Consider the following 19,172-nt stretch of genomic DNA (forward strand, 5'->3'; position numbering starts at 1 on the left):
CGGTAACAACATGGATTTACCATTTGTAGCTCTCAGGATTTCTTCCTGGAAGATACAAAATCTCATAAATAAGCAGTTTATTAAGATCCAGATTGCCTTCCACTTCATTCCTTTAAATCTATTGGTTTGGTTTTTACCTGTTAGATCATTTGACAGCTCCTAATGTTCCTAATCTAGTCAATTCACCAATCCATACAGGTGAGTTAACAGCTTATCTCTAAGCCCTGCTTAGATGTGGACTTCAGAGTGTTTGCGCTTCATCAGTGTGTTCTCTTTTGTGAGCAGAAACAGCGACTGTATAGGTTTAAGCTTGAAACTAGTATCTATCCTGCAAGAGCACGAATGCATCCAACCAGCGGATTCGTGTCGTGTGGTTTTCTCCACAGGAGCTGCACAAACGATGCAGCAAATCACGTCTGGATTTTCTTGTGATTCTCACAAATCCAGCTGCCTCCCAGGGTTGTTGGCAGACATGGTGTAGTAGGGCTAAGTTGAAAGTCACCTCACTGCTCCTGGTTGTGATGTTGTTTTACTGTTTTCTTATTAACAGTCTTGTCTTGTGAGGTTTGTATTATGATTTAACCCTATTACACATGTATATATGTTCAATGAGCTATAATGACTGAAAAAAACACAGGTTACCTACTCTAAATTTGGTCTTTCAATGCATCTTGTGTCAAGCATAGAATCATTCTGTGCCTCTGGTGGAGAAATAGTCTTTTCTGGTGTTGGTTTGTAAACACTATGATGCACCTTATGTGGGCGTGTGTGTTTGTGTCTAGCTGTAAAGAGGTAGGCATTAAACATTCAAACAGAGTGGTTCCAAAACTGCTTCTGCAGGACACTCTTTTAGAATTATTATTTTTTTAGAAGTCTGTACAAAATGCACTTTTTTTAAACTGTATTTGCTCTCTACCATTTAAAATGACCATCTTAATGATTCTGGTATTTCATATTAAAGATGCTATCAGGAGAATCTGTTTTAATGCACTTCCTCACCACCTTGTGGCCAGGAGTCCTCGCCCACTGTCGTAAATTACTTTTAAGTGATACTCTGGGATGGAACAAGTTGGGTCCTATCACAAGGTTTAGGGCAGAAATTACCCCTACAGCAGTGTTTTTGTGCAGCAGAAGCCCAGAGCACTCACACCAAACACCCCCTCCCTGCTCGTCTGCCGGTTTCCTCTGCACTCAGACAGGGCCAATATTTACTTGACCAAAAACATATAAATGGACTCCCGCTGAAAAAATCTGATATGGATCTGCATTCATGCTTTATTTAGAGAATTTTCAGCGTGTTACTTTCACACAAAACACCGCTAAATAAGGCTCTAGTTCTCATCGTGTCTTCCTAGCAGACTACCTGCGTTTGTTTATATCTGGCACGCCGTGCGCGGGACTGATACACTGAGCGGCGAGAGCCTCGTAGCCAGCTGTGGCTCTGCAGCGGAGGTTGCGCCGTTTTACGACACGATGAGAACTAGAGCCTTATTTAGCGAGGTTTTTGTGTGAAAGTAACGCGCTGAAAATTCTCTAAATAAAGCGTGAATGCAGACCGATATCAGATTTTTTCGGTGGGAGTCCGTTTATTTGTGTTTTTGGTCAAGTAAAAATTGGCCCTGTCTGAGTGCAGAGGAAACCGGCAGAGGAGCAGGGAGGGGGTGTTTGGTGCGAGTGATCTGGGCTTCTGCTGCACAGAAACACTTGTGATAGGACCCAACTTGTTCCATCCCAGTATCACTTGAAACGAAGCGTGTATTTGTTTTGGGATTAAATGGAAATTGGTTCGAAAACAAATTTTCTTTGTTCAAGACAACTTTTTACTGAATAGAACGTGCTGAGTAAGGAACTAACAAGCCTTTAGCTCGGGCTGTATCACTCTCCTGTTTAGCTTTCTTCTGCTCTTCTGTCCTTTTTCTGTCTGACAGTTAGGCTCCTGTGTCCACCATCACTACAAAATTAGCCACAGAAATCGTTTTTGGCAGAGAAAAACACAGATCTCTGTTTTTTTTTATTCTCACTACTAAACTTTGTCAGCCAGCGTAGTATTGTCACAGAGACCTAGACGTGCTGTAAATCAACCTAGTCCTGGTCAACCCAAAGTGGAAGCTAAGAAGTAGCAATTTTTAAAAAACATGTAACCAGGAATATTGATGCTGATAATCTCATTTTAAAGTGTGGATTACGATCAGGCAGATATCTAGAAGGGAGAAGTGTATTTGGCACTGGAACTCATTTGTGAAATCAGATGGACGAATACAACTTTCTTGTTCTTAAAGAGAATACCACGAATCAAAGCAAATTATCCATTGTATATGACTTGAAATATGTGACTTTAAAACTGCTGATGAAAAATGAGCCGTTTGTTTACCGTGCGTCAGTGTCTTCCATGGAGCAGTTGCACATGTATCCTTGAGCCTTGGGTACACACACCCTGCCGTGGGCACATGGCTGGGACGCACAAGGGTTGTCAGCGAACTCACAGTGGGCGCCGTGGAAGAGTCCTGCACACCTGCAGCGTGGCTCTGCACAGTAAATAAAACACATCCAGAAGTCTAAGACAGGAGCTACTAATCATCACAGCAAGTTTTCTCCACAGGCAAAAAATAATCAAAGCTAAGGTCAAACTGATCTAGTCAGAAAACATGATGGGTGTTCGATATTTAGAGCATAAAATCACCCTGAAAAACCCCCATCACTATTCAACTGCTACTTTGTTTTTCTTCTTCCTGGAGTCAAAAACAGACAAAACATTCAGGTGTTCCCAGAAACTCTTTTTCACTGATCTAAAACATCAACAGCAAACATCCTGTTGGCCACTCTCCCAGAATTAAAGAGTAAATAGCTTGAACCACCTGAGGGCAGGAAATAGATCTATTTAAACCCACAGGAGCTGCAAACAGACCATGATGCATTACAACAAGCTGTTTTCTGAGTAAAGGGTATGACACTTGTTCTACATTTTCAAAAGTAGAGTCACAGCCATGTACGTCAACTTTGGGAAGCAAATTTCACCTTAAATAAGCTCCCAGGTGGATCTCTAATTTAAGTTTTAATTTGAAGTCGAGCAGAATTGCTTTAGTTTTAAAACTAGGAGTTCAATCAGTTTGGCATAATTGACCAAATTATTATAATTGGTGTTATTGCAGGTGTGAGTCACCACTGCCCCTTTAGCACCGATGCTTGTAGCTTTAACTACATAATTATGCTTACCTTAATAACTGCTTTAATACAAAAAACACCAAAATGTTCCCATTTGGAGACATTTGTGGAGAATCAATGATTTCATCACCAAAAATCCAATATCTGTGAGGTCCCTCAGGTTTATGATTTGGCGAACGTAATGCAGACTGATGAGATTTTTAACCACGTCAACAACTGACGCAACTTAGTGATCAGTGACTCATCCACCTAGACAAAACAACCTGCCCTACAATCTGCATCCAAACTTTTAAAAGTATATGTTCAAGGTCTGTTTGCTGTTAATGATTTCGATATTTTAGGTGAACTGTTTTCATCAGTGTATGGTGGATTATTCTCAGTCTTCAGAAGCTCAAACATCTAGTATACCTGGATTTTAAAGCTTTCTGAAAACCAGTGCAAAACAAATATGCTTTCAATGAAATTAACCACTTTGAAAGGTCATTTTAAAAATAGGAAAACTTGGAAAAAAACTAAAGCTACACATACTGTTAAAATATGCTTGAAGTATTCAATCAAAAGTGACATATTCTGTCCAAAAAGACCAGAGAAAAAGATTAGCATCTGAAGTAGTGGTTTCATTTTAAGTCTGATACTGACGAACGATAAATTTGTGAGTTTTGATGTTGGTAGTACACTGTTTTAGGATTTAATACATCATGCAGTGTTTCCAGTCCAACCAGCCTTCCATGTCTCAAGCTGATAGTCTTAGTGTGGACCAGAAAATTAAGTTTAACCAGAGGGATAGGGGTGAACGTTTGCTGATACAAAAGAGTCTGAACCAAAACAGATTCAGCGTCACATGATCGTAAGAGGAGCGTGAATTATACCTGTGTTTGGCTGGAAATATACTTCTCATTTAACCTTATTTTTCATAGGTGTCCAGCTGCCAGATATGCATAGCTTCCAACAACGTGAGTCCATTTTGTTATTGTTTGTAGTTTTTAATTATCTTGTAGATTTATTTGTTGCTGTGTAGTGGCACTTACACATTGTACAGAAATGTATAGCTTTGGACTTGAAACTTGGATTGGTATTGAGGATGTGCACAAACAATGCACCAAACCAGCACTGGGGATGTGTGGATGCCATCATGTGTTTGTATTTGTGTAGTTAACAGCAAGTCTAACTCCTCCTGCAGAAGCCAACGGTTGTCCTTGTCCTTTTTTTTCATGTTACTACAGCCCCATTCAATGACCCTTCAGTTCAACCTTTCGGGGTAAGATTTTTTAGTTTTCCCAACACTTTTGTGACACACCAGGCAAAGACTGTAGAAGGCCTATCAGAACTGGTATAAGGCCAAAGAAAACAAGTGAGGCTCTTCTGTCTTTATGTGGCCTTTTGCCTCACAAACCCCTCTCTACTGTCTCAGAAAACAAACAAAATTGGCGCTTAAAAACAGCAGGGGACAGACTTCATATTGTGCAGGATAAATAAAAAAAAGCATCCACCAACGTCACTGTTTTTGCTGCCTGTCTGATTACATTTGCCCAACCTGGGAGGATCTTATGGGAAATAATATTTACTTGTTGTTTGGCTCCACAACAATGCCTGAAGTGGAACTGAAATGTGGTTTGACGTGATGATGAATCAGGTCCCGAGAAAAGTAATACCCTGCTGCCCTGTGTCCTCGGGGCACAAGAGACATTTTCTTCTTGTACAACATTATGCAGTTCAGTGACCCAACAGGTAAAGAAAACCAACGGGCAGCAGGTTTTTGATAACAGCTATAGGGTTGGTTTGTTTACACTGTTCCTCCAAAGCACAGAGATCTGTATGATCTCTGGCTTTATGTTCAGTTTCATATCCACCAGCCTCCAACATATTGCCTGCAGTCTTTGCTTCAGTACCACAGACTCCATGAGAATAATAATAATGTTTAAAGCTCGTGGTCTATTATCGTAAAACTGCAGGTGTGCTTATCAGCTTCTAGTTTTTATTTAGCAAAGAATAAGGTGGGGCAGCAGATGTCCTTCTTTTATTGCACAAACATACAAAATGAGACATCACAAACCCTTCTGACACCAGTTTCATTCATTTATTCAGTGTTCTGAAAAGAACTGATGCATCGGGCCAATTAGTGATAACCTAAAATGGTTTGGTGCAATCACTCACACAAAAGTTGAGAGTCTGATAACACTATCAGGCCAAACAAATCTCTCATACTGGAGTTTCTTTTACCCTGCAGCTCGGGGAGTCTGCAACCAGAGAATATGGGGCCTGCTGAAAGATTATAGCTTTGGCCTCACTTTGCTGTTATTGATAGATTAAGGTTAATGGTGTCATACTGCTCTTATCTCAGCTCATAGGTTACAAAGCGAATACTTTGATTTCCTGCTCAAAAGAATCCTGGATAACATGTGCAAATGAATCTTTACTGAAGTCTCCAAAAGATTTGGGCAAAAGTATTTAAACCAATCCATCAATCCATCCATGCATCTCTATATAAACGCTTAAATATACCAAAAAAATATATCCATCTAAACATCCATCCATTAACGATACCACTTATACAATTGGGGGTTGCTGGGGGCTGGAGCCAATCCCAGGTGTCAATGGGCGAACAGCTCAAAGAGCAAACAACCATTTTTGCTAACATTCACAACGAGCAACTTTGAGTCACCAATTAGCCATAAAGCTGTGTCACTGAGAGGAAAAACTCATCAGTAGCTTTAAAATAACTTAAATCTTTGATTTCCAACTCCTGGTGTGTGAAACTGAGCCGTGGAGCAGCACTTTCTTCTTTCCTCTGTTTTTTAGGGTCATTTCAGAACATTTTGTAATTCCTTCTCATATTTTCAGTAAATTGTATTATAATCATGGTTTATTATCTCTCTCTCATTATTCCCCTGCAGAGATACATCACATGGGCCCACGTGTGTTTATGTGGCCCCCCAAAGGGGAAAATGAGGATATAGAAAATGTTGAATCGGGTAGAGAAGATGGATGGAAACAGTTTGAATGTGAGTTGGGACTTTTTTTAATCAAGGGATCTTGGGAGGGTTTTATTTGGGGAAAAACAGTCAGTGTTACGGTTCTGTTTCCTTTATTTTGATAGATGACAGGAAGATTGCCAAGAAACCAGAGTAGAGCAAAGGAGGATGAAATGCAACAAAGGACCAACGCCAAAATCTGGAGAGGGACACTGGGATAGCATAAGACAGAGTAAACATGACAAGGACAAGCACACCATCTATGTAAAGTGTGTTTGTACTAGAAAGTATGTAGGGAAACTGAGCATCTTTAACGATATTTTAACCAATGTAAACATTTTGTTTGAAATGACGTCCTCAGTGTACTCACCTCCTCTATCGTCCTCTTCACAGACCCCTCCGTTCTGACAGGGGTTGTTGTCACAGGCTCCTGCCTTGCTACAACACTGGTACACCCCAAACACTCTCCTGCTCCCCAGCCCGGTCCACTCCGAACTGTCCCCCATCCTAATCGGCTCCCCGTTGAGCTCCAGACTCTCAAGGCAGCCGATGAATGGATGCTGGTGGGCCTTAGGAGCAGAGTCCTGACTTGGAGAAGCAAAGAGCAAAGCCCCATGGGAGCGCATCAACCTGCACGGCTCAGTCAGGGCTGTTGAGGCTGGATGCTGCTGGTCCAGGGTCAGTCTTACGGCAGAGGAGTTGACCTCCATCAGGACGCTGTGCCACCTGCCGTCTGACACTGGGGCAGATCTGATCAATAAGGAAGCAGGTGAGGTGTTTCCACAGCTGAACCTGAACTGCAGCTCTCCATCTGTCACCTGAGGAAGGAAAGAGATGAGAGTTTTACCTTAATGGAAAAACCAGGAAGTTCGTCTTGCAAGATTGAGATGAAAAATAATGGCTCAACCTATCAGTCTCCAGTTATGTAGGAACTTAAAATAACATGCTGTAATGCATTTTGCCCACTTTTTTTATTCATGTTTATTTGACTGAATCAAACCTATTAGTCAGTGTCTGTTTGAACTCAGCCAATAACAACACAACTTCTCTTTTCTTAGTCATATATTGATTTTTTTGTTTGTTTGTTTTATTTTTGCTCAACAGTAGCATTTTTGTTCAACAGTGACAAAAGTCACCAGACAGCACATATCTGGTATTTCGAAGGCACTGCAAGCCTTAATACAAAGAATGCACGCTGTGTTGCTCTAGCAAAGCATGACTAACTTTGTAAACTGTTTGGTAAATATAAGGATGACTGTGCATCTGCACCAAAAGTTACAGCTACAAAAAGAAGACAAGAAATGATGGTGAGTCATACCTCACCCTCGGTTTCACCTACACCACCTTCAGGCTGCCCACATATTAAACATTTGGAAGTCTGCACTGTCCTTTTTCTTTACTACAGTTTAATGTCACACACTGTAGCTTCGATGCTGTGAATCCTGCAGCTAGTATCCCCAGGATGCAGGGATTTGCAGTTAGTGTCTGATGGTGTGTTTTAGTGTACGTGGCCATTAGACTTGTATTTGTATGAGGAAAATAATGACTGTAGAGAAGGAAAAAGGGCTTTGGGAATATTTTCATCAGATGAAACTTAGGACCACTGGTTTAAAGTAAAAGGTTGTAATAAAATTCAGTTGTTTTATTTTTTTCAACAGTTTATACATTTCTATAATTCCATAAACTACTAAACTTAATTTGAGTCCTTAAACCTTAAAGGTAAAGACTGTCCCAACTTTTTGACACTTTTATGCAGAGGTACAACAAACTTTTTTATCTATTTATTTATTTATTTATTTATTTTTGTTATTATCACTGATTAAGCAAAAGGTTTGAAAAAAGATGGATTTGTAATACACAAAAAATAAATAAATAAATAATTAAATTAGAAAACAAAAAAAAAACCTCATTACATATTTCGGAGTCCAAAGGAGCTCTTCAAATTGCTTTTTCTGTTAAGAATTTAATGTAAATTGATAAATTAAAGCTGAAAATCACAACAATCAAGTTGAATCCAGTGAATATCTGAGAGTACTGTTTTTGAATGATAGAGATACATTGTAAAAAAAGTCAGTGTTTCATTTAGATCTCCAAACTGGTTAATTGACATTCATTTTTTTCATTTTGAATATCATTAAAATCCCGATAGTGAGAAGAGAAGTATTGTTACTGAAAATAAAACTTTGACGCACTAAAGTGAAGATTGCAGGAGCCAGTAAACTTAATATAAACAGCAAGTTTATATGCAGAACTCAGAAGAGTGCACATGAATAAAAAAAAAGATAAAAACTGTCACTTCATTTCATTCAGCCTCAGGAGGAGGACACATCACAGATAAACACGATTGTTTAGTTGTTGACAGATACTTTTTGTCTCGAACGCAGCCTGTTTTCTCTGTCAGCGCTCCATGTTGCTGATGTTCCCCCTGCACAACTCAACCAAGAACACAGTCAGACACATTTATTTAGTATTTCATCAACATCAGCGGGATCCTTTCAACATTTCTGCTCGCTCAGCAGTCCCACAAACTAACAAGCCAGCAGCTTTTTATCTATTCATGTTTTCTTTATGTAACAGGAGACTCCTCATAGCTCCTTTATTAAATATACACATGCAGTGTGTGTTTTGAAAATTGCAAAGCCTTGATGCATTATTGATACTAGTGTGTGTCTTTAATGGCTGCTGGATGATGAGCTGCTTTCTTTACATTTTGCTGATTTATGTTCTAATGTCAGAGTTTTTATTTTTAAAGGATTTCTATAAAATTTCATTGCAAGCAGGTTCCTCGACATCCATGCTCCGTAGGGTTTGTTTCTAGTTTGCTTTCTGAATCTGCCAGAAGATTCTGTTTAATCCTCTGTAGCTGGGATGATGAAAACACAGAGGAATGAATGGATGAGCAGGAATGATTTATTTTGGAGGGACAGACCTGGGAAATTTTTCACACGGATCAATGAAAGTACACAGAGAGGGGAGGGTGATGAGGGCTTGGGCTTATCATGGGAAGACCGAAGCACTGGCAGAGGAACAAGTAAAATCCTTGAGACATTCAAGGCGCCTGTCGCTTGTCTTTTAATCTATTTTGCATGAGTCGGTGTGACTCGTGGTGTGATTTATGGTGGATATTTGAAGACAGATAGCACAGTTTGATGCATGGAGGGTTTTATGGTATCAGTACAGCCGATGTAACACGGGCACCGTGTCAAGTCACACTCCACAGGGACCAGAAGTGCTACAGCTTGGGTGCTTCATGACTCTATAAATCACTGATTCTCAGTGCTTATACTGTGAGCTTCCTGCAGGGAGCGTTAACACTGCTGGGCAAAGCTTAATATTCAACAAGGCCTGCGACACTCATGTGTTCTGCTCACATATGACATATGTGCACACTGACACACAACACAGTGTGTAGGAGGCAGTGTTAGTAGGGTGAAGTTTAATATTTCTTTCAACAACCTGAAGTATGAAATAAAGTCGTGTGATTCATTTGAATCTATGCAGTCAAGGCCAAAGCTATGTCAGGAATCCCATTTCTTGAGTCAGACAATCCTGATACACAACAGCCTCAATCTTCATCTGAAAAGAATAAATAAATTCAGTTTTAGAGCTCACCTGGACACTTTTCATCCTGAAATCACAGGGAAACATACACTCACTGGCCACTTTATTAGGCACACCTTGCTAGTACCAGGTTGGACCCCTTTTGCCTCCAGAACTGCTGTAATCCTTCGTGGCATAGATTCAACAAGGTCCTGGAAACCTTCCTAAGAGAGTTTGGTCCATATTGAAATGACAGCATCGCACAGTTGCTGCAGATTTGTCGGCTGAACATCCATGATGAGAATCTCTCATTCCACCACATCCCAAAGGTGCTCTATTGGCTTGAGATCTTGAGACTGTGGAGGCCATTTAAGTACAGGGAACTCATTGTCATGTTCAAGAAACCAGTCTGAGATGATTCCAGCTTTATGACACGGAGCGTTAACCTGCTGGAAGTAGCCATCAGAAGATGGGTACACTGTGCTCACAAAGGGATGGACATGGTTAGCAACAATACTCAGGTAGGCTGTGGACTTTAAACCATGCTGAGTTGGTACTAAGGGGTCCAAAGTGAGCCAAGAAAATATCCCCTACACCATTACACCACCAGCAGCAACCTGAACCATTGATACAAGACTGGATGGATCCATGCCTTCATGTTGTTGATGCCAAATTCTGACCCGAACGTGGCAGCAGAAATCCAGACTCATCAGATCAGTTAATGTTTTTCCAATTTTTCTATTGTCCAGTTTTGTTGAGCCTGTGTGAATTGTAGCCTCAGTTTCCTGTTCTTGCTGACAGGAGGGTCACCCGGTGTGGTCTTCTGCTGCTGTAGCCCATCTGCCTCAAGGTTGGACGTGTTGTGTGTTCTGAGATGCTCTTCCGCAGAACTTGGTTGTAACCAGTGGTTATTTGAGTTACTGTTGCCTGTCTATCAGCTTGAACCAGTCACGCCATTCTCCTCTGACCTCTGGCATCAACAAGGCTTTTTTGCTCACAGAACTGCCGTTCACTTGATATTTTCTCTTTTTCAGACCATTCTCTGTAAACCCAAGAGATGATTGTGTGTGAAAATCCCAGTAGATCAACAGTTTCTGAAATACTCAGACCAGCCCGTCTGGCACCAACAACCATGCCACATTCACTTAAATCACTTTTCTTCCCCATTCTGAAGCTCGGTTTGAACTGCAGCATATCATCTTGGCCATGTCTACATGCCTAAATGCATCGAGTTGCTGCTGTCTGATTGGCGGATTAGAAATTTGTGGTAACGAGCAGTTGGACAGGCGTGCTTAATAAAGTGTATCTATCATAACAAGATGGTTGACACACAACTGCCACAATACAAATCTAAACCCAACACATGTTCAACAAACACAGAGGTTATGGCCAATACAAACCATCACCCCCTCAGACCATCATTGATAACAGCATGCCATTAGCAGAAGATTAAATTCACACATGAATTGAGCTGGTGTGCAGCGTGTCTCGTCATGTAAGACTTTCCCTCGAGTGAAAAGGTCACATGTTTTATTCTCTTAGGCATGTCCTTGATCAAGGCACTGAACACCTTCCACCTGCTGGTTGGATAAAAGCCCTGACATGAAAGTCAATCAGTTTGGGAGCACGAAGATTCAACTACGCTTCACACCAGCATGCTTTTACGTCTCTGTTCATCGGCGAGCCTACAAATTCTGCTGTCAGGTATGAGCTGTCACTCCTCATCAGGAACGCTGTTTTCTCCCACTGACAAGTCACCTTTACTTCTTCTGCTCGACTTGCCACGGCCGCTTTTCATTCAAGCAGCTGCTATTTCCATTTCAAAGGTGACAACTTGAGGCGTGATGTGTGCAGACATAAAAGAGAATTAGCAGAAGCAAATAGGTTTGAACTTATTTACTTTCCCTTTTTTCCCCCCTCAAAGACGTGGCCCTTGACTGAGCATACTGATGAGATTCAGTGGTTTAAAAGAAGCTGCTAGGATGCTAAGAAGCTTGCGTCCCGAGAGGAGTGGAGCGCATAAATAGCGTCTTTTATCTCCAGGAAGTTTCTCTGAAGTCATCACAAAAACCAGGCGAGGGACTGCGCAGATGACCATGTTCAGGGATTCCTTTTGAAGCCAGTTCTGCTCACAATGAATCAGGCAAGGGCCCATTCTTGCATGCATACCAAAACCCAGGAGAAAGAACCTTGGGAAAGACTGAATGCCACTTTTGAAGTTTACCGAGAATCAAATTGATTGAATATTCCGCCCGAGTGCGCATGAATGTCACACAAACGCAAGCGCCCACAAGGGGAAGAATCATACCACTATTTCAAGTCCATATCAAACCATTTTTTCTGTTATCTGTGCAGAGAATTATTCATGTCTATCAAAGAATACAACAATTTGTTATTCTCTTTCAACCTGCTTGTTTAATCCGGTACAGTAGTCCTTGTATTGTTGCACCGGTATGAATCTTGACAGTACAAAAAGAGCACATCAACACATACTGAAGAAGGCTCATTTTTACAGGAAGTCTCTCTCAGCATTGAGGGAAAAAGGGCAACATGTGGCTCACGTGCTGCAGTCAGAGCCAGCAGTCGTCATAACTCAAGTTAAAAGGGCATTGATGAGCTGATTAGGCTGGGACAGCAGGGAATAACAAAACAGATGTGGGTAAATAATCCTAAGAGGAACTTTAGACGTGTGCGGGTTGGGAATCTACCGACACCTCTGATATTCAATCAGGCCTTTAGCACATAAACACATGAAACAATCTGCTACTGCGAGATAAAGGACAGGCATGCATGACAAGCTCTAACATGTGATCATCTGCAGGATTTGGCGAGAGAGAAGCAGCAGGGTTCAAAGGAAAAAAAAAAACTTGACAACAAGCTCTTTGGCTCCCACGCTGGCTTTTCATGTCAGCACGAGGAATATGAAAAGGCCTAGGTCGTGACACTGTCCATGCTTAATGGTAAAGAGTGGGCATGATGGTTAAAATGTCAGTGCTGCCACGCCGATAAAATGTTTAAATCAAGCTGATCGGAGCTGACAATCTTTCACTATGATCTTGAATTTTCTTGTGATATATCTAAATCTTCTGATCAACACGAAAACTTGTCCTGTTAATGAGATTTGCCACACAGTGTGCACAGGAGATGCTGATGAGACTCTAGTTACCTCTATGAAAAAGTAACTAATGCAAACTGTTTGCTGAGCCTGTGTGCTGCAAAATGTGGTCCTGTTTGGCATGATAGCCTCATTCAGTGCTGGGAGATGACCTCTTGGGTCATGAGAATTGCTATTTAGAAATACCTCGATGATGCAGCATCATTACTAGGGCTGGGAGGATATGCTATTCTCGCGATTTAATTCTATTATGGTTTTTTGGGGTGCCGATTTGATTTAAATTGTGATTCTTTGATATTTATGATTTTTGTGATTCTTAGTTTGCTTTTTAACACCAGACCATTTGAAAAAGTTAAATGAAATGTCTACAGGAGCCATATTTTCCCATAAAATGCACATCACACAAGTTAGGGAAACATTTTGCCCTCTGCTGGAGAAAAGTGGTACTTTTTTCCAATCCTGTTTAGGCCTGAACCACACGTATATGGATATTTTTTTGATCGGATATCTTTGTCCTTGTTTAAAAAAAAATCTCCGTCCACACCACAGAAATATCTCTGTTCATACGAAGAGGCCAAACTGAAAACGATCGCCTCTGAAGCCTGCAATGCCATGCCTGGTCGATAAGTGGCAGGTTAGCAAAATGTGAAAACCATAGAAGAAGAACGTTATGAGCATGCGCAGTGAAACACAGTGACTTGTTGCTAGGCACTTGGCGTCATCGCGTCAACAGCAGCTCCGTTTAACACCGCCACACGGATCCACTCAACCGGATATTTTTTTATTTCTTCACTTTTTTATCAGTTTTTAAAAATCTCTGTTTATGTTGTTGAAATCGCCGTGTTTGTGTGGTTGAGAGGCCCAATCAGACAGAAAAATGTGCGTTTAGGGATATATCCACATATGTATGGTTCAGGCCTTATAAACAAAGACTTAAATGAAGAATTTGAATTTGAAAAAAAACCTAACTTTTTTTGACAAAAAATCCCAATTTTGATACTGTCAAACAAAAATATCCTGATATGTTGATTTTCATTTTTTTTTACCGCCCCTAATCATTACTGTCATTTTTTTTCCTTGTTTTTCACGTTGACTGTTATTGTTCAATGTTTGCAGCTGTCTTGGTTCCACCAGGGCCAAAACTCCACATATGTAGGTCCTCATTATATTAGATTTATTAGTCTGAACTGCCTCTGTCATCATGTACTGTGTAATATTTGCGTAAGTTGTTTTCACCTGATAAGCTCCATGAAAACAGATGGATAGATAGAAAGAAATTAGACTAATACTCGCTGAGCTCACACTGCTGTAATGGCCGTTTAATGTATAGTGCTGTCCGTGGTGCTGAAATTACTGTGATGCTGTCTGAATGAATGCTTGTGTGAATAACAACAATACCTTATTATCTACTTCTCTATAGAAGGGGGATCTTCTGACTGGGGTTTGATAGCATGTGTATTGTAACCGCTCCTTATTGTGTTTTTAGAGTGAATCATCATTGCACATATCCACCATTACTTTAATACGAGCAGTTGTCAGCTTTATGACTTGGGTGAAGCTCATTTAACAGCAGCCACTCAAGACAAGCCAGCATCCCTCTTGGGTTTTGAAAACACTAAGTGCTCATAAAAGTTTTCATTATACACTTTGATTTACACAGGATAGTTTTTACACTTCATATTATTCCCAACAGCTCTTAAAGTTGTTTTTGTTCACGTTACACGCTGTCAACAGGTGCTGAGTGTCCCTAACAATGACGACCCAGATTCACACTACAGGATCAGTGTTGATGTAAACACTGAAAAGAACAAACAGTTCAGCCACAAAGTGTAAGACGAGCAGCTTAGATATCACAGATGTTGTTTTAAAACAGCTCACCTGTGCTGATAACATGACCCCAAGTAGCTCATGAAATATTGACATTTGAGATGATATCAGTCAGCACAGTGAACACCCAGTGTTTGTGAATCAGAGCAAGTCACATATTGGATTGAAAGCCTTGCTCGTTGCAGTCCTTCCCCTGTGAGAACCCCCGCAGATTAAATCAGCTGCTCGCAGATTTTATCATTCTCATAGTAAATTAGTATGAAACAACAGTATTACACTAACGGCACCTGAAAATTAGGAAGAGATTTAATCGCTTCGCTGCAGCCGTGCTTGAAAAGCAAAATAAATTTCCTGCAGGCTCAGGGGAGGACGCCAAATATTTACACTTCCTCCAAATGAATGGGAATGATTTTCTTGTTTGTTTAGTAGTAATTGCGCTGCTGCTTTGCGTTTTATCAACCTGAGCTTTTGTGACATTTTCAACCAACAGAGGTTGCTGAGAGCTTTCTCTCATGTTAGAAGAACAAACATAGACGTGCAGCACATGAGATTTTCTTTTGCATATTTGTCCTTGAACCACTTTAAAATGAGTGCTGCAGTGTTGCTGAAAGCCTACACACACTGATGCAAATAAACCAACAGTAACAACACGACTAAATGAGCTGAAAACAGAAGTGAGAGGACGTGTAAATTTAATCTGATTTGGGTTTTGAGCTTCACTGCTCGCTTGTTATCCTCGGGCACAGTCTCTGCGTGTGTGGATTGGTCTATTGTTTCTGACGCAACAAAGTAAAAACATCACTTTAATGCTTAAGCAGGTTGGGATGGAGAAATTTTGAATGATCTAAAGGAGGTTTTTAGAGATGGACTTTTAAAAGTCTGACACTGCAGCCACTGTATGCTGACTCAGCTTTTAGCATGGTATCTCTGCTGTGAACCACAGATGCACAGACTATCACCTAATTTCTTAGCAGCATTATTTACATGAGGTGAATTATTTTTTACAAGCAAAATCTCCTTGACAGAGGAGATCAGACTTGCACAATCGGTCCGTTGTTTTACTTCTCAACTGAAGACTTATTTTTCCGGAAAATCTTTTATTTTGTGATTCTATCTTTTTTTTTTCTTATTTTATCTGGATTCTATTGGTTTTGCTTCCCTTGATTTATTTTATTGCTCGGCTGCTTGTCTTATTTGTTTTTATTGTTTTTTACTGTCTGTCTCTTACTTTTACCTGTTTTTACTTTACAAGGGGTGTGTCTTTGTCAGATATCAAGGAAGTCCCATAAAAAGCACTTCATCTAGTTAAAAAAATATACCCTGTCATCTGTTTCTCTCTTAGTGTCACCTCAGTGATATAAATACCTGTAAAGATCCCCAGTCCTTGGAGCTGTTTGTGGACATGATGAGGCCTTGCTCTTTGGATGTCTTAAACCTCAGTGACAGTTTGAATTCCTGATTGTCCTCGTCCATCATGTGAAGGTACCTCAGGTAGGATTTACCATCAAATCTCACGGCTGACTCTGAAACACATAGATGTAAAACCAGGAAAGTGAGTGAACATGACAGCACTGTGAGTCACTACGAGTTAGTGGGACACATGACTCATAAATGACTCTAATTCAGATTTAAACTTGATACTTGGTGAAAAATATAATTTCACAGTTGCTGCACAAAGAGGAGAAACATGTCAAGGCAATTTATGTTTGTGTTGATAAAGGTTGACAGAAAACTCAAAAATGAACCTTCAACTTGTGAAAGAGACTCGTTTGCATGGGAAGGGTCAGTGGGTAAACAGCTCAGTTGGAAAAATCCTAAAACTACAAACAAACCATTAAAAAAAGGAGATGCAATAAAATAAAATTTTAAACTTACGACAGACATAATTCTTCAAAATGTATTCTCTCTCTTTCTTCCCAAACTTAAATGTAAAAAACATGAACTTAGCCTTTTTCAAAACTGGATAAGTAGTGACCCACACTACCTGACCAGGACAAATCTATGCCATAGAAATCAAAGGTGGACAAGCCCCCTTCTCAGTCTTTATGTACAAGATCAGAATTCAAATTGTTTCTTACTCACAATTTCTTCTTTGAAGTTTTGTACTGGATCCAAACTGGATACAATAATTGGCATCCACTTAAAAAAAATAAATAAATGGACCTTTAACTTTCCAAATGCAAGCTTTAACTTTTTTCTAACACTGTTGGCACAACTGTTGCTCATCTCGTCTTTTCCTTGTTTGACCTTCATCCTCACGTCTCTTATCGCTGAACCCCAGAGTCTCTTCAGTTCAATGAGGTGTTGATGTAGTCAAAATATGGAGGTGATAACACATTCAGAAGATGTTCCAGAGGGAGGACTCTTAACTTGCTGATAATAAAGTCATATATCTGAGAGCCCGTAGCTCGCTGTGGTTTTCAGTCCTCACACGTCTAATCCTCACAGGAATGACAACACAATTCAGCGAGGATGGCATCACTGCACAATGCTTTATGTGTTCTTTTGGCTGTAATAAAAGCTCTCTGAGTGCCCATAGTCATTCTATACCTGCTCTGAGTGACTTATGTGAGATCAGGGGATTTACTCTCAAAGATGACAGACTTCGATCTTTGCCACCAATGGATATCTTCATCAGGATGCCTGAAATGATGCTTTATTCTCTCTAAAGGAGCAAGTAATTGATCTGGACCATGTGATGGAGGATGGATCTTTATCCTGGGAAAGTCCAAAAAGATTATGTACCACAGACATGGCTGCTGGTCACAACAAGCCTTTTCTGTTGTTTATGTCTAAGAGAATAAACACCAGGGACTGTGTTGACCAACCTCATCTGCAAACCAGCAACTGACATCTACCAAAAGTTATGAATGATCTTGTGTTTATGAAAGGCTAGTTGTCATAATGGAATAAGGATCTAAGTAGCATTTGTGTGGTAGAGCCAAGGGGCAACATCCGGTTAGTAAAAATAAAGCCTAGGTGGAAGTGCTAAAAGTTTACAGTAGAGTACAGTAAGTATTTACAGCCTGGTTCTAAAAACGTCTTGGGTCTAAAATGCTGATTTCACTATAAGCACACACTGTACAGTGAGTGATTGTTTTTTCTATCTCTGCAGTTTAGAAGTTATTAGATTCATTTAATTTTCCAATCAGAGGCACAGCTCAGGTTACGTGAACGCCGGGCGCCCTGTAGCTGCTCGAAGAAAAACTCACAGTGTCATAGCGAATGTGGCTGCGTCTGCAGATCGGCTTCATTTCACAGTTTCAGGAACAGATGGGTGACGTTGAAAACGCTTTGTCTATGTTTTATACAGTCTATGGTTAGAGCTCAGTACTGTAAAGAATCCAGCTCAGTTGAAGCTGTCAGTACACATTTTCAAAGTTTCTGGTTTGCGCAAAACACTGGTGATGCAAGGACTAATGGCCTGACTTTAAAGACACCTATACTGTTTTTTCTGTAAATAGGGATGGGTACCGAATTAGGTACTTTTATAGGTACTGACTGAATTCTGTCAAAAGTACCGGGTACTGATTCAGGTAAAATCAAAAGGTACCATGTTTTGGTACCTAAAAGCATTCTTGTGACTGTGAGGGAGTGGAAGAGTAAGGGATTTTCAATGCGGGACATGAGCACAGTATTGTAAGGTTATATTCTGAAGAATATGTATGCTTCTTATATTAAACAGAAAAAAATATATATTACACAAATTGATATTTTTTTTACCAAATAAACGCAAAAAAGTACCAAAAATTGGTACCGCTGAGCACCAGTTTTTGTTGTTTGTTTTTTCAATTTGCTGTTTACACCACTGTTTCAAAGTGGTCTGTATCAGATTCCCCTGTGAACTTGTCACAGCTCTGAACTTACCTGCATGCACCAAAGATCGACAAAGACGTCATAAACAGCTCAGTGTTTATATTGACATTGAAACTCATGTGCAGTAGAAGCTGGCAGATTCCTGAGGAGATCACTCTGATAGTAAATAAAGGAGAAGAAAAGGAATCAAATCATGATCACGTTCGTAGTGCAGGAGTCTCCTGGTCTTGTGCGTCGGTGACGGATGTTGTTGTCGAGTGACGTAAAAGTTAGAAGCATCCTGAACCAAGATCAAAGACCCAATCTTTGTCTGACTTAGGACCTGCATGAAGGTGGTCCAGATCTGTTTAGAAGAAATATAACTTGTGCTGTTCAAAGTGTCCCATTAGAAGCTACATCTAAATCTGTTCCCCTCACCACTAACTATTCTGTGTTATAGGGAGTTTATAGATTTAAGGTGCACTTAAGGTCATCTCCATACAAAAAAGCATTAGTGGAAAATGTGGATAAGGTGAGAAAATAACTGAATTTCAAATGATTTTCTAGTGAGATCAAGGGAAAACAGACTGGTAGGAGATGAGGAGTATCAAACACAAGATGTTAAGATTATTCTGTGGATGCAGGAATTTCACATCCTGGTGCAATTCTGAAGATCTGTGCATCTTTACTTTTTCTTCGTATAGTGTCTCAAATCCCTTCATACATCTTTTCCTGGTAAAATGAAGTAAAGGTGAAATGTA

The 19,172-nt window shown here is 40.2% G+C and overlaps 1 protein-coding gene across 2 annotated transcripts in view; it reads right to left on the reverse strand.

Moving 5' to 3' along the window:
• fat2 (FAT atypical cadherin 2) overlaps positions 1-19,172 on the reverse strand; it is a 126,297-nt gene that overhangs the window by 15,667 nt on the left and 91,458 nt on the right. For both annotated transcript variants that reach the window (XM_074674897.1, XM_074674896.1), the window contains exons 23-25: positions 15,982-16,139; positions 6,505-6,952; positions 2,372-2,525 (exon numbers count right to left, since the gene is read on the reverse strand). In XM_074674897.1, the coding sequence (XP_074530998.1) occupies positions 2,372-2,525; positions 6,505-6,952; positions 15,982-16,139 (760 nt within the window). The remainder of the gene's footprint in view (positions 1-2,371; positions 2,526-6,504; positions 6,953-15,981; positions 16,140-19,172) is intronic.

This window comes from Halichoeres trimaculatus, unplaced genomic scaffold, assembly GCF_033239565.1.
Source record: "Halichoeres trimaculatus isolate MK-OKI-2021-1 unplaced genomic scaffold, fHalTri1.1 fHalTri1_scaffold_7, whole genome shotgun sequence".
Taxonomy (NCBI): Eukaryota; Metazoa; Chordata; class Actinopteri; order Labriformes; family Labridae; genus Halichoeres; species Halichoeres trimaculatus.